Source organism: Balaenoptera acutorostrata, chromosome 15 (assembly GCF_949987535.1).
Source record: "Balaenoptera acutorostrata chromosome 15, mBalAcu1.1, whole genome shotgun sequence".
Taxonomy (NCBI): Eukaryota; Metazoa; Chordata; class Mammalia; order Artiodactyla; family Balaenopteridae; genus Balaenoptera; species Balaenoptera acutorostrata.
Genome location: NC_080078.1, coordinates 3,216,918 through 3,231,416, shown reverse-complemented (window position 1 = coordinate 3,231,416; position 14,499 = coordinate 3,216,918). Strand labels below are relative to the sequence as shown.

The following is a 14,499-nucleotide window of genomic DNA, read 5'->3' as shown; positions in this document are numbered from 1 at the left end:
AGATCCGACGTCCACTTTGGGCGAGTGACTGACCTAGGAGCCAGCCTCGAGCCAGGGACCTGGGGGCCAGAGACGAGCGAGGACCTTCCTCGTCCGGGAAGGGGAGCCGCTTGTCCCCGGCTCTGCCTGCCCCGTGCGGTCGCGGGGCCCCTGGGGTGGGCGGGGGCCCCGCGTAACAGGCACCCACCTCAGACTCCGTGGCGTCCCCCGACTTCTCCTGGAGGGTCCCGCCCTCGGTCAGCGCGGCACCGTTGTACTTGTTGCGGATGTCTTCATCTGAGTAGTGTAGCCCGCCGGGGCTCGGCCGAGGCGGGGACCTGGGCGGGACGGGGACACCAGTTACCCCCCACTGAGGCCTCCCGACCCCCCCTCTGGCCTGCTTCGAGGCTGAGTGGGAGAGATCCGCCGCCTCCGGCACCATTTCGGCCCCAGTGCAAACAATCTGCAGTCCCCCTGCAGCTTCGCGTGACGCCTGCCCCATCTGGGGCCGGGAGCTCTCCCGAGACCACGTCCCTGCACCTGAGACCTGCCCTCTTCTTCTGTCTCTGGAAATGTCTTTCAAACATCCCTAACTCCCCACCTCCCTGCCCCCCACCCCCCGCTCGGCGCTGCCCCACTGGGGGGCCCGTGGGCGTGGGCCCGGCCGAGCGGGTCCTCAGGTGGAGGCGGCACCGGGCGCTGGAGCTGTTGCAGCCCTACCTGGTCCCGTTCTTCTTCAAGAAGGTGTTCTTGACGTTGAGGTGGCGGGTGCTGAGCTCCAAGGTGGCAAATCCCCCGTTGTCCAGGGTCACGGACTCCTCCACGTTGGAGATGCTCTTACCTAAAGCCGGGCGGGGAAACGAGCACAGATGCTTCAGGAAGTTGCTCCCCGACGGCCTGCTGGACGGAGCCCAGGGCCGGGCCGGCCTGCGTCAGCCAGCCAGGCAGGCAGAGTCAGGCTGGGGAGGAAGGCTGCACGTCAACCCTGTGCAGCAAATTGGCAACGTTAGGATTTTGGTGTTCATTTTGCTTGACACTAAAATACGAGTATTTTGATCAGTACTTTATTAAAGAGTACTCAGAATACGTGAACTTTTTAAACCATTGAGGAAATTAAATATTCAACAGGTTTCAGAATAAAAGCCTCACAGTCATGGAACGAAACAGTAAGTGGAGACTAACTGCATAAGAGTGACAGCTACAGGGTGCAGCGCTTCTTTCTGCGGTGATGAAAAAGCTCCAAAACTGACTGTGGTGATGGTCACACATGTCTGTGAACGTAACTGAAAACCACTTAAAATAAGTCTGTAAATACATATCAAAACATATTCTAAAATACATTAGCCGGCCACAGTTACAAGTAACCCGAGGACATGAAGAGGTCCTGGTGGCTCCGCCCTCGTTCGGCACGAGAGCTGGTGTCCTCACAGCTGCCCCTCTGCTCGGGCTGGTCTCCCTCCCTTTTCCCTCCCCCACTTTGGGAGCCCCTCCCCCAGCCACCTTCCTGACTTATCACTCACCCCTCCTTCAGATCACAGCTCGAGGGTCGTGAGACCAGAGAGAACTTTCGGACCCTGAAGTCTTCGCCCTGTGTTTTTTCTCTCCGTGGTGCTGTCACCACGTCTGCCTTTTTCCTGTGCTGGCTTGTTCCCCGTGGTCGTCTGTCTGTCTTCCCTACCAGACCATAAGCTCTTGGAGCACAGACCCCGTTACGCTCACACAATTACGCTCGTAGTTACATCCCAGCCCCCGGGACACTGCCCGAGCACACACCAGGGGCTCCGTGTGTGTTTGTAAAATTCATCAGCCTTTCTAGACCGCGAGGGTCCTCTCTGCTGGGGATCCCACAGCCCTCAGCTCACCTTAATGCTCTACTCGTGTGCAACGGGAAAAAGCCAGCAGAACACAGAGAGTGGTGAATGAAAGATGAAGTTGCTTGCGAGGAGGGATTTGGGTTGATGGGAGGAGGACAGGTGGAAACTGTTGTCAGAAGGGGAATCTGACGGCGTACACGGGAGCACGAGTGGGAGGGTGAGAATGAGACTGCAGCAGCAAAGGTTTAGGTTGTGTGTGTCTCCTGGGCAGGCAGGGAGACATTCTGGTAGACAAGTGTTTCTTTTCTCTTTTTTTTTCCCCTGGGCTTCAACGATGACGTTAAATTAATGCTCCAGGGTGAGGCTGAGTATCAGAAACTGCAGGTCAGATCGGACTTTTCAGGTCTGTTTCCCAGATGGAGAAGGAGAGCGAAAGCGGGGAGATTTTCTCTGCGCCAGACATCGGATTCTGTAATAGCATTAACTCAGTAAAATGACATGCCATTCATACACTGTAAATCCCGTAGGAATAAAATCTGATTTACGAACACTTGTTAGAAGTGAATTTATACAGAAAAAAATAAATCCTTTCTTGGAGGGATGAATGGCTTAATGTTACAAAAGCAAATGGCAGGCACTTTAGGCGCCTGGTTTTATGAACCCTTTTGGTGCCGTGACAATGGTGCTGGGGGCTGGGGTTGGGGGATCTGCTGGCCCCCGCTTCACAGAGGTATCAGAGTGTTTCCAGCACCCCGTAAGGTTCCCTCACGGACCTTCGCTGCTTATACTTCTCCACTGAGAACACCCACCATCCTGCCTTCTAGAAACATCCATTCACTAGGTTGTTCCTGACCTTCCTGTAAACGGAGTCACACTGTATGTGCCCTTTTGTGGTCGGCTTTGCCCAAGTTTGTCCATTTCTCTAATGATGGTGATTCCTTTAGCAACGGACGCTTACTAAGCACCTACTACACGCCAGGCCAGGCTGTGCTGGGAACACCGGGGACCTGGCCCACAGAGGGCTCAGAGCTGCGACGCGGGACCTAAGGCAGGTGCTCACCCTGTTAGTGAGAAGGGCTGGGCCACAGACACGATTCTGCACCATCCCCGAGCCACGCCGGAATGCCGGAGACATGCCCCATTCACTGTTCTCATGACACTGACGAGTGCGATTTTTCATCTGTTTAACGCTTTCCGCTTTTTAATCATCACTTAACAAAATACTCCTGCATTTGAGCAACAGTGCAGATGAGGAAACAGACTCACAGAGGCCAAATGACCCAAAGGACACACGGCCCACTTGAGGGCAGAGCTGGGACAGAATCTGGTGGCCGAGGTCCAGAGCTCCTGTTTCCCCGCACCCGCTGCCTCCGAAGGGATGTCTGTTGTGCGTGTTTTATCGAATGAAATGGAACGTGGATGTGGGCACCCCGGATCCAGGAGCGAAACCCCAGACGTCTCAGCTCCAGAGTTCCCCCGTGGGGAGACAGGGAAAGGCAGGCGCCGTCCCACCTGGGCCGCAGCTCCCGTACTTCTTGTTCTGGCCGTGCAGGACCAGGGCGAACACCACCAGGAGGACGACGAGCAGGCTGGACAGCGCCACCACCAGGAGGAACCACCACTGCTCGTAGAACGGGGTCTCCACCTGAGCTGAAGGGCGACACGGCACACGGACGCGGTCACGTGGGGCAGAAGCTCAGTCCCTGCCGTGAACGGGGGAGGGGAGGGCTCGAGGGGCAGCCCCGGGCACGGGGAGGGTGAAACCCCTGCCTGGTCTGGGCTGTCGTGGGCAGACCGACCCAGAGGCCAGGCTCTGGTTCCACCGGCTCTTTTGGGCCCAGGGTCCTGTCCCCCCCCCCCCCCCCCCACTGCTCCCACCCCAGAGACTTCGCTGTCCTGGACCCTGGCCATCGTGCTTATATTCTCTCAATTTCATCTGCTTACAAATGCTGTCTGGGTTAAAGGGGGGGAGGAACAAAACCGCCTGGATTTGCTCCTCTCTCCCAGGGCCGGGGCTTCCCTCCCAGACAGCCCCCAAGTCCCCTGGCCACCTCCATCCCCGCTGCCACCCCCCGGGCCACCACCGCCGCCCAGGCCACCGGAACCACTGCTCAAATGTGTCGCCTCTTCCCGTTGTGCTCAAACCCTTGACGTCACAGAGAGCGTTCTCAGGTGGGAAGTCGGCCCCTCCTAAAAGCCCTCAGTGCTGCCCCTACTGGCCTCGGGGTGTGGTCAGTCTAAACCTGGGAACCCCATGACACGAGCCCTGCCTGTGCCGAGCGCTGGACCCTTCCACACCTGCCCAGAAACCTCTGCTCGCACCCTCCGGCTGGGTGGGCCAGCCTGACTACCTGTCGGCCTCCTCCGCTGCATCAGGGCCCCCAGCCCCGGAGGCTGGGCCGTGTTTTATTTATTTCGATCCTCCAGCAAAACTGAGCCGAACAACGGGCCCCCCTTAGATACGTTTTCCCAGAACGAACAGAAAAGGTTTCACTTGAAAGTTGCTTTGAAGAAGGATTGTCTTCCTCATGTTTTATTCTGTTTACTAAGAGGAGAAAAATGGGAATTGCTTCTCGGTAGGTGTCGGATGGCCCTGGGGTCCCACTCGTGCCTTCCACGAGCTTCCCTGTTTCGGGGCATCGGACGTGAGGGGCGGAACAGGAAGCCCATTACAGGTGGAGCCCAGGGTCTGGCTCCCAGGAGCAGAAACCCGCAGAGAAGACCTCTCCCTTATGCTAAATACCTCACTGGTTGGATGCGAAGCGTGTGCACCCTGGGAACGAGGGGGACGTCTGCCCTGGATCGTGTAACAGCACAGGGAGGCTTGACAGATGACAGCACTTTAAATCCAAAATACATGAGCTGGATTTCAGGCTGTACGTTAAGTCTTCCATCTAATAAGGCCAACACATCCAAGCCGACCGCTGGGCAGTGGCGCAGAGCGGGCCTGGGCAGAAAGGCCTGGGCAGAAAGGCCTGGGCAGAAAGGCCTGGGCTGGGCTACAGGACTCCGGCCCCGGGTAGGGCTCCCCGCCCCCCGTCTGCACAGCGGAGCCTGAGGGGTGCCGGCAGGTGACGGCCTGCTGGCTTCTCGAAACCATGAGAGGAGCGGACTGCCCACCAGCTGGCAGCCAAGGCCAGCGCGGGGATGCGACGGATTTCAGAGGAACGGTCCAGCCACGGTGCCCCATGACCTCAAGGGCCGGGAGCCGTGTGCTTACGTAGGAACTAGCCTTTGCCACCGGCTACGCGTGTGTGGAATTAAAAGCTCTGTGCATTTGGAATTGCTTTTAATGATTTCTTGTTCACGAACGAAGGGAGGCATATCTTGAATTGCTGAACTGGGGCGATGGGTGATGGGGGTTCCTTATTCTATTCTCTCTACTTTGGGGTATGTTTACAATTTTCTCAATAAAGATGAAGGAAGCGAGGAAAATCTGACTTTTCTACGCACTGTTCGTTAAACAAGCGAGTGGTGCCCGGGTCCTTCCTGCAGCCCCTCTCACCGAGCGCCCCTGGGATTCATGTTGCTCCTAGACCAGGGGCCTGAGCGCCCAAGACGCTACCCTTCCTCCAGACTCATGACAAGGAAAGGATGAAGGATGCCTTCAATTTAAACAAGTGCAGTCAGCAGCTTGAACAAACGTGACTGCAGGGAAGGGAAACATATTTGTCTTGATTGGAAGGAAGGCTCTCCTGGCTTCTGGTCTGGACTCGGCCTGCTCCCTTCTCCAGGGCACCTCCAGCGGTCAGCCCTCACTCAAGCCCTCTAGAGCCCGGCTCGCAATCTTGGCTGCACGTAAGGACCGCTGCGGAGCTAGACGATCATCAAGCCCAGACCCGCGCCCCCGGCGATGCAATTGCTGTCCAGGGTGGGGCCCTGCTGTTTTCTAAGCATTCCCGAGGGGTGACCCTAAGGTGCAGGCGGGGTGGAGACCCGCTTCTCACCCGCACCTGGGACCAGCCTCACCTGCCCTCCCCTCCCCACCGGCTGGTCCTCACCAGGTTCCTCACCGGCTACTTCCTCTGCCTCATCCCAGGCTCTCCCTTCCCTGCAGCTGTCCCCCTGCACCCTTCCAGACCCAGACCCGGGCTCCCTCCTCCGAGAAGCCCTTCCTGATTTTCGGGCGGTCACTTTGTCCCCCAGCTGTTACACCGCTTGCCACGTCACTGGTGAGGACAGAGTCTGTCGCCACTGACACTCGAGCTCTGGGAAAGGCAGCCTGGCCTCCCCCGTGTCTACGGCTCCACCCAGAGCAGGGCGGGGGGGGCACCTCCAACGTCAGGCGCAGGGCTCAGCGGGGCCCCCGTCGGACACGACCGCGTGTCAAGGGCTACCACACTCCCCGGTGGCAGCTGGGGGCGATCTCTGCTTTTCAAAACCGGCCCGTGGCTCCTCGGTGAGGACGCGTCCCCTGATGGAGGGTCTTGGGCTCCACTTTGCCGGCGAAGCCTCCTCCCCGGGGGGACCCCGCCCGGCCGGAGCTGCTGGCTCCAGCGCTCAGGGAGAGACGAGAACTCAGAACGGCTGGAGCACAGCATGGTCGGGAGCGCGGAGCGCGCGGGAGACGCGCGCCGGTTCTCCTTCCGCCCCCGTGGCTCCAGGTCACCCTCCCTGCCCCCGAAGGAGGGGCATCGCCCCGGGATTCCCGGGCAGGGCTCCTACCTGACACGGCAGCAGGGGGGCTGCTGGGCTCCCCGTAGCCCACCTGGTTCACGGCCACCACCCGGAACTCGTAGGTCACTCCTTGCCTGAGCTTGTCCAGGCTGGCGGTGTAGGACGTGGCGCCCCGTGGAATGTCCTTCACAAACATGTCCCACAGGCCTTCATCTGCAGGGCAGCGAGAGCAGAGGTCAGGGCGCCCGCGCGTGGATGCCCACCCCGCCCTCAGCTCCCGGCTCCCTCCGCGGGGGGCGGATGTGAGCAGCGGAGGCTGGGTGAGCTGCTGGGGGCCGGGGCACGGGCGGGAGAGGGGCCTCCCCCTGGTGACCAGACTCTACTAAGGCTGCAAGCTGGGCGGAGGCATTTCCCCCAGTGCTCTCCGGGCCTCTGGTTTCTCACTGCATCTCGCCTCTGGTGCAGGGTTCCGGCTCCCTACAGACCTCCGGCCACGTGTCCCTAACCCCCCCTTCCGGGCTCTCCGAGGACACCCGCTGGCCCAGTGGCGCCTGCGCCACCGAGTTCTCAGTCCCACCGCTTTCTAACCGCAAACGACAATCCAGCCGGCGGGTCAAAGAGAAAACTTTGAACAACGCCTCTTTTGCCAGCCGGCTGCCAGCCTTGCGGTGATGCCGTCACACTGTCCCCGCCGCCTGGGGCGGTCGCTGCAGTGTGCTCGGCGCAATTTTCCATAATCGATAACGGGTCGTGTGCTCTCGTGGGGTGAAGGCGCCGAGTGGCAGCTGGCATGGAGGTGCACGTGCTCTGGGACAGCCCTGCCGGGGCCTAGTTCCCTCACCTGGGGACCCGGCCTTAACCTGCCAAACCGAACTCCCCAAGTGCCAACCTCGAGTCTGAGCATCCTTTGGAAGGGCTGCAGCATCAAACCTGCCCTAAGACCAGCAGGTATTTAATCTATGCCCAGGTGCTACCGAATACAAGTATAAATTTTAAAACATATACTGAATTTTGAACAGACACCGATACACCTATGTTCATAGAGCATTATTCACAGTAGCCAGAAGGTGGAGGCAACCCAAATGTCCATCAACAGAGGAATGGATAGAGAAAAGGTGGTCCATCCATACAATGAAATATGATTCAGCCTTAAAAAGGAAGGAAACTCTGACACCTGCTACAACATGGGTGAACCCAAGGACAGGATGTTCAGTGAAGTAAGTAAGAAACAAAAAAGATAAATACTGTATGATTCCACTTATAGGAGGTCCCTAGAGCAAATTCATAGAGACAGAAAGTAGCAGGGTGGGCGCCAGGGGCCGAGGGAGGGGGAGGGGGAGTTAGGGTTTGATGGGGACAGAGTCTCAGTTTGGGAAGATGGACAAGTTCTGGAGGTGGATGGTGGTGATGGTTGTGCAACAACGTGGATATACTTAATGCTACTGAACCGTACACCTAAAAATGGTTAAAATGGTAAATTTTATGTTATGTATTTTACCACCATAAAAATACATATTGAATTTCTTTAAGCCCTGACGTGTAGGAAAACATTAATAAAATTGAAATTAAAGCCAGAAAATCAGGTGCAGAGATAAAGGAAGAAGCTAGACAGCCTTGGTGTGAAGCCTGCCTCACCGCACATTAGCTGTGTGACCTTAGGGAGAGTACTTAGCCTCTCTGTGCCTCATCTGTAAAACGGTGACAACAAAGGGCATCTACATCACAGGTGTGTTGCAAGGGTTAAACAAGTTAATACTGATAAAGTGCTTAGTAAGCAGTACACTCTGTGAGTGTTTGCAAAATAAAATATAAATCCAAGTTCTAAGGAGGTTGCTCAGTAAAAAGTGGGCTCAGGGCCCAAAATGTTCATTTGAAATAGTGATCCTTCATGAATTAGAAATTCTTTTATAGGCACAGGTTTGTGATCTTTTAAAAACAGCAGGAGATCTGGAGAGGAATCTCCATGCACATTTGAATATGCATGCATACATGCTGACAGCTTAACGGGGGAGGGGGTTATCTGGAAACCAACCTTATCACACACCTTGGAACACCAGATATGTTTGAGAGGATCAGCCCCACAGTAAACAGAAAGAGACCGCTAGTGTGTAAGTTGTATTTGCATAGGGTTTAGAGTTTGCACCAATTAAGCCCTTGTAGTCACAGGTTAATGAAGGAATGGATGTGAATGAGACTTTAAAGGCATAAATCTCTGTACAGGCAAAAAGGGAGTACGATGATTACTTTTTTCTAAATATTCACATTTATAGTAGTTTCTCACCAAGTTACCCATTACCACTAATAATGTCCAAATGGCAAGTCATAGCTTAAGCCTTTCTTTTCCTTCTAAAAATATTAAGGTTTACACTCATGATTGTCATATGTGATTTATTTCTGCTTTGGCAAGAATGATCGGGGAATAATAGGCACGGAGGGTGCGCTTTCTCTGCACGTGCCACTCCCTCTGCCTGGAGACCCCGGTGCGGTGGCGGGCATCCTCCCCCTCCACCCCCTCTCACTCATCCACGCATTCGATCCACAAATACTTAAGTGCTCCCTCTTCGGTCAGGCCCTGTTCCAGCCAACAGGGGATCAGATGAGATTTCTGTTCTCAGTGAGCTATTTATCAGTCTATGGGGGAGGGGGGGATGGAGGAAAATCAACAAGGTCATTGCACCCTTTCAGATTCATCTTTTTGAGGCCAGCCTTGACCCACTCCTACACTCCAGGAAGAGATGGCAGCTTCTGCCAATGGGCCTCCAGAACACTTCTTTCTTTGCATTTACCTGTCTGTTTGCACCACTGGGCTCTTGAATTTTTCAAGAGTTCAATAAATATCAGTTGACATGATTCATCTCCCCTTCCTTACTCCTTTCCTTCCCTTCCCTTCCCTTCCCTTTCCTCCTTCCATCCATCCTTCCATCTACCCATCCATCCATCATCCATCCCTCCATCTGTCCTTCCATCCATTCATCTTTGTGCCCCCATAGCCTTTCACAGGGCCTGGCACAGGCAAGCTTTCAGTAAATAATAACCACCACCATTTGATTTAGCACTTACTATGAGCAAGTCACTGTGCTAAGGGCTTTAAACATTGAATAAATTGTGCAATGTTTTCCCTCTAAAACAACAGATAATTTTATGCTGTGAAAGAGACTGAAGAAAAAATACAGACTCTTGTAAACTGGATACTGCTTGAAACCATTGAAATTAAGGGACTTAAGAGTGTGAAAGGCATTCCCAGACCATCTGCAGCAGCCCTGAACACTGCTGCAGTGGGTTCTCTGGATGTCTTTTACACTAATGTTTCTGTAATGCTTTCCTGCTACTGAAGAAAAAGAATTACTTCCCCTTCCTCTACTGTCACCTAAAGTCCACATTTTACTTTAAGCGCTCTGTCATAGCTCCAGGAACTATTTGCATTTTTCATAAAAACATTTTAAAATATTGATACAGAATCTCAACACACGATTTACTTTACATCGAAAAACGCTGGGAGGGGAGGAGTCATACCACGAGAATTTCCTTCTGAAGGAAGTTCGCACTTTTATTCTGCTTAATTCCGCCTTTCCAAAATTAGCACACTCAGCATTTCAGGCTCCGCTTGTGATTCCCTGGGCTATTTATCCACACTAATGTTCACACTGCGATCACGGCGGGCAGAAAAGCCTGGCGGCTGCCGAAGCCTCCACTCTGTCTCTCCACTGTGGACTGTTCTCCTCGCTGGTATTATGTTGTTAAATGTCTCAATAAATCAATGATGGAGAAAAGCATGTCTACAAATTAGGGGGGAAAATAACATTACAGAACTATTAAGCATAATGAGATTTGTGCAACTGATTTTCCACGCACCAGGATAATCCCCGGGCCTGGATTTACATTCTCAATCAATACTTGAGGGGAGTGCGGGCCCGTGTGCTTTTCTGGGGATGCATTGAACCGGCTGCCAGACTCCAGGCGAGGTCACCCCACCGGGTGCTCGGCAGACCGCAGCCTGCCTCCCCTCCCCACTGGGGGCGCTCCTACTCCTGCGTCGCCCTCGCGTGGGGACCTCGTGATTGGCCCGAGGGGAGCAGTCGCTCGTCTTTCCCAAAGCCACATCCCTGGGTGGCCGATGCCACAGGCCTGAGGACCAGCCCTGCGGGCGGTGCCGGGACTTCCACCCTCCTGGGAGTCCCGTCGACCTTCAGGCCCGGGCCTCTTGATGTCTGTGGCGGGGTGTCCGTGGCATCTTGCTGGGCTTGGCTCCCCTTCTTGGACGCCCAGCGCCTTCCTGGCCTCTCCTTACTGTGACACTGCTGGGAAGACGCCACCTCGAGGTATGAAGGTGGGGGAACCGTGGAGAAATAAACGTGGCAGAATGCTGCGCGATAGGCCGCACTCCGGTCCCACGGCTCCATCCCTGCCGGGCTCGGAAGGAAAGCTGCGTGAAGGTCCACACACGCACGTGCGCCCCACTGGCTGGGTTTCCTTTAAAGATAGGAGCTCTCGGTCCTGGCTGCCCTATGGCAGTATTTGTTCACTAAAAAAGGAGAACGGCTAATACTGAATATCCTCGAGGAGAGCAAGCGCCTCCAGTCCACACGGGTCGCTGCCCCGACCGCACTTGTTTCTGGCGCTTGGCGCAAGGCAGCTTCTCTCCCGCGGGGCCAGCACCTCGCCGCCCAGGCACACCTGCTCCCGGCCGTGCCCTCGTAACCGGGGAGCAGGGACACCGCCCTCCCGAATCCCAGGGTCCGCGCTCCACTTACCCTGCCGACGCCCAGAAGCGTGTGTCTGTGGCAGGTTTCAAGGCAGATGCCAAGAAAGATGTTTGACCTCGTGGACAGTCCAGCAGGGTCTCCACGCTGAGTGAAACTGTCATTCACGGCCCAAGGGTTCTGGTTCCACTAACTCACATAACCAGCGCCATGACGTCGGCTTGCAGCTCTGAGCCTGGCAGCTGCTTATGTCTTAAACGCTGCCACTTCTCTTGGTGTAACTGGGCTGGGTCGGAAATTGAACTGAAACAGGTGGGGTTTACACCCGAGGCTAAATACACCTGATGATAAAATAACTGTATGTTATCCGATCCTTGTTGAAGGCAGGACGCACAATGAGATGAACGTCGAAATGCAAAGGATGGCCCGGGACCAGGACCCAGCCCAGAGAGAAAGGGCTGCAGAGCCGACAGGCTGTCGACTCGGGGTCGTGAAGGAGAGAAGCAGTGAACACAGGCCCGTGACAGAGTCAGAACTGCAGCCGCAGCCCTCGGGCAGAGGACGCTGACTTGGCAACTTCCGTGGATGTTAAACCTTCCGAAAAGCACGGATTTTTTTCCTTTGTTCAGTTGAAAAGTCCCGCAGGCAAAGATCGGAAGTGGACAGAGTGAGCGGGGAGGGGCCTGGGGGGCCCCCAGGAGGACTGCAAGTGGGCAGGGAGGGGCCCGTGGGGTCAGGGGCCCTGCTCCATCTCACCCCCTCTCCTCTCTGGGCTAAATACACTACACGTGAAAAAAGCAACACAATGTCTGCCTTGCGTTGGGTACATCCTAAATATGTATTTCACGGCTGCTGTGGGGAGGAAAATATATTTATAGTTCCTTTAGTGCCATGCTGGTCTATTGTGTAAATATGTAAATTAGGTTCCCTGATCTATACAGTAAAATGCCTCAGGACAATTTGTGCAAATAAATCATCTGCATATGCCCACTGCATAGTTTCCACCGCCTTCCTGGGAGCTTAGCAACCGGGAGGAAACAAACCTTCGCCTAACCGGACAAATGAACCTTCGGCAAGGCTGTCCTGTGGCGTCTGGGGCCGCGTCCACACTCGCTGACCGCCCTTCTCCAGGAGTGAGGGGGGGGGGTGTGTCCTAGTCCGATGTGAATTTCACCAGCTGCTGTTCAGTTCGGTGTTCTCACGTTAGGGCATCAGCAGAATTTGCAGGGGTTCAAGTGAAGATGCACGAGGCTGCAGGGCCACCTGCCCGGGCCGCTGGAGCCTGCTGGCCACCCGCCCCGCGCCAGCCAAGCGGACGAGCTCCGTGCCTTCCAAGGGCAAGACGGAGGTGAGGCCTGGTGGGGAGATGGCAGGCAGCCTGGGGCCCCCAGGGCCACCCAACGAAGTGGCTCAGTCTTTCCAGACGCCCGCGGTGACGGGAACCTGGGTGGCCCCCTATTAAAAACTACCCCTCCCAGGGCCCCACAGCACTACCAAGCTCCCTGCAGACACCACTGCCCTGCCCGGAGAGAGTGTTGCCAAAGAGCTTCGGGGCGAGAGTAAGATGATGCAGCATTTACTGTTCTGTGTAATGAGGCCTGTAATAGATGACAGCTGAGATCCAAGGCCCAAGGTACCGGCAGGGTGTTTAAATATTGACAATCCATAAATGCATTTCATCTGACTCCGAGCAGCCGCAGGCCTCCGTTAAGCGGGGAGGGCCGGGGGGAGAGGGCGTCTCTCTCAACTTTCAGTGGCTGGACGGTGAGTCCGGCAGCCTGCTCTGGTCCAGTCGAAATCGCTGGCAACCTGCTTTCCAATGTTGAGAAAGTGAAGCAGAATCTTCGGGGCTCACTGAAAATGACAGCGTCCTCCAGGTCAGTTTCCTGGCATGTCTTGGTCCCTGTGGGTCAGCTTCCTTCCACCTTCTGGTAGTGACCCGGTGAGTCAGACCGCCGGCTGGCCGCCGAAGGCTCGCGTCCGGGTGAGGCCCTCGGGTGTGGGGCGACACCCCATCAGTGCTGCACCACCTTCCAGACGCCCTGGAGCTGCACTTGTCACCACCGAGCACCCCATTTCTTTCATCACAGCAGACGGATGAGCGAAGGTGGCACGAGGGGAGATTGACCAGCTCCCCAGGAAGCCTGAGAGCCCACCCTCCGCACCCTGGACGGCCCTGGGTGCTCACCAGGGCTAAGATCCCAGGCCCACGCGCCTGCTTCTGGCTGGCGGGGAGGTCCGTTCCCCACAGGCCCATCCCTGACGCGAAGGTGCTTGTTTCAGAGAGACGGTGCACTTGAGTGACCAGGGTGAGCAGACCATCCGTGGAGATTTAAAAAAAAATTTAAGCTTTTTATTTTGAGATAATTGTAGATTCCCACGCAGCTGTGGGAAATAGCACAGGCATCCCAAGTGTCCTTTATCCAGCGTTCCAACCCCCCGTTCCCCCGCAAGGGTGTCGTGTTGGGAAACTACAGTACAGCGCAACCGGGAAACTGATGTTGACACAGTCCTGATGGGACCCTTTGCTGCAATGCTTGCACCTGGACACGTCTCTCCTCGAGAAACAAAAACCAAAGAAACTGTATGAGACTAAAAACAACTACGTGCCTGCCCAGTTGGGACAAATTCTGGACCCAAAAGATACAGAGACGCAAAAACCCAACTGCCACTTCTGAAGAGACTGGAGCAAAAGCAGGGTACTGAGCATGCCCCCTGCACGCACCACCACCTAAGAGGTGGGCAAAGCACCTAAGCCTCCCCTCTGGCCCGACTCCTGGACACACCCCTACCCTCACCCCGTATAAGGAACAAGCTCACTCCCCCCCCGCCCCGCCCCCGTCAGGGAGTGAGCAAGCAAGGGAAGCTGTTGTTTGTTCTCGCACCCCCTGCTGCAGCAGGGGCCCCAGTAAAGCCTTGCCTGAATTTCCGTCTGGCCTCTGATCAATTTCTACCGAGGAAGGAGGCCAAGAACCCTGGTCGGTAACACTGATCCAGAGCGTTTCCATCTCCCCAAGGGTGCCTCGTGTGGCCCTTTTATAGCCACATGTCCACTGGGATCTTTAACTCTTGTCGGGGAGACAAGCTTTCAGGTAGAAGGAAATGACTCGGCGGGAGCCTTGGGTGCGTGTCCTCTAGAGCGAGGCGTCCTAATCTTTTCTTGGTGCCGTGGACCCTCTGGCAACCTGCTGACTCTGAAGGACCCCATCTCAGAATGGTTTTCATGCATAAAATAAAACTGAAAAGGAAACCAGTTATATGGGTGATGCACCTAAATGCCTAGCAGTAACCACAAGTTCACAGTCACGTCCGTCTCCTGGTTACGCGGAAGGTCTGGATCACGTGGGTTTTCTTTGCACCCTTGTTAAGCTACGTGGTCTTTGGAAGAT

The 14,499-nt window shown here is 55.6% G+C and overlaps 1 protein-coding gene across 4 annotated transcripts in view; it reads right to left on the bottom strand.

Annotated features, from left to right (window-relative positions):
• SDK1 (sidekick cell adhesion molecule 1) overlaps window positions 1–14,499 on the bottom strand; it is an 838,709-nt gene that overhangs the window by 15,415 nt on the left and 808,795 nt on the right. For all 4 annotated transcript variants that reach the window (XM_057528493.1, XM_057528492.1, XM_057528494.1 and 1 more), the window contains 4 exons: window positions 6,459–6,623; window positions 3,306–3,443; window positions 700–820; window positions 188–317 (listed from right to left, as the gene is read on the bottom strand). In XM_057528493.1, the coding sequence (XP_057384476.1) occupies window positions 188–317; window positions 700–820; window positions 3,306–3,443; window positions 6,459–6,623 (554 nt within the window). The remainder of the gene's footprint in view (window positions 1–187; window positions 318–699; window positions 821–3,305; window positions 3,444–6,458; window positions 6,624–14,499) is intronic.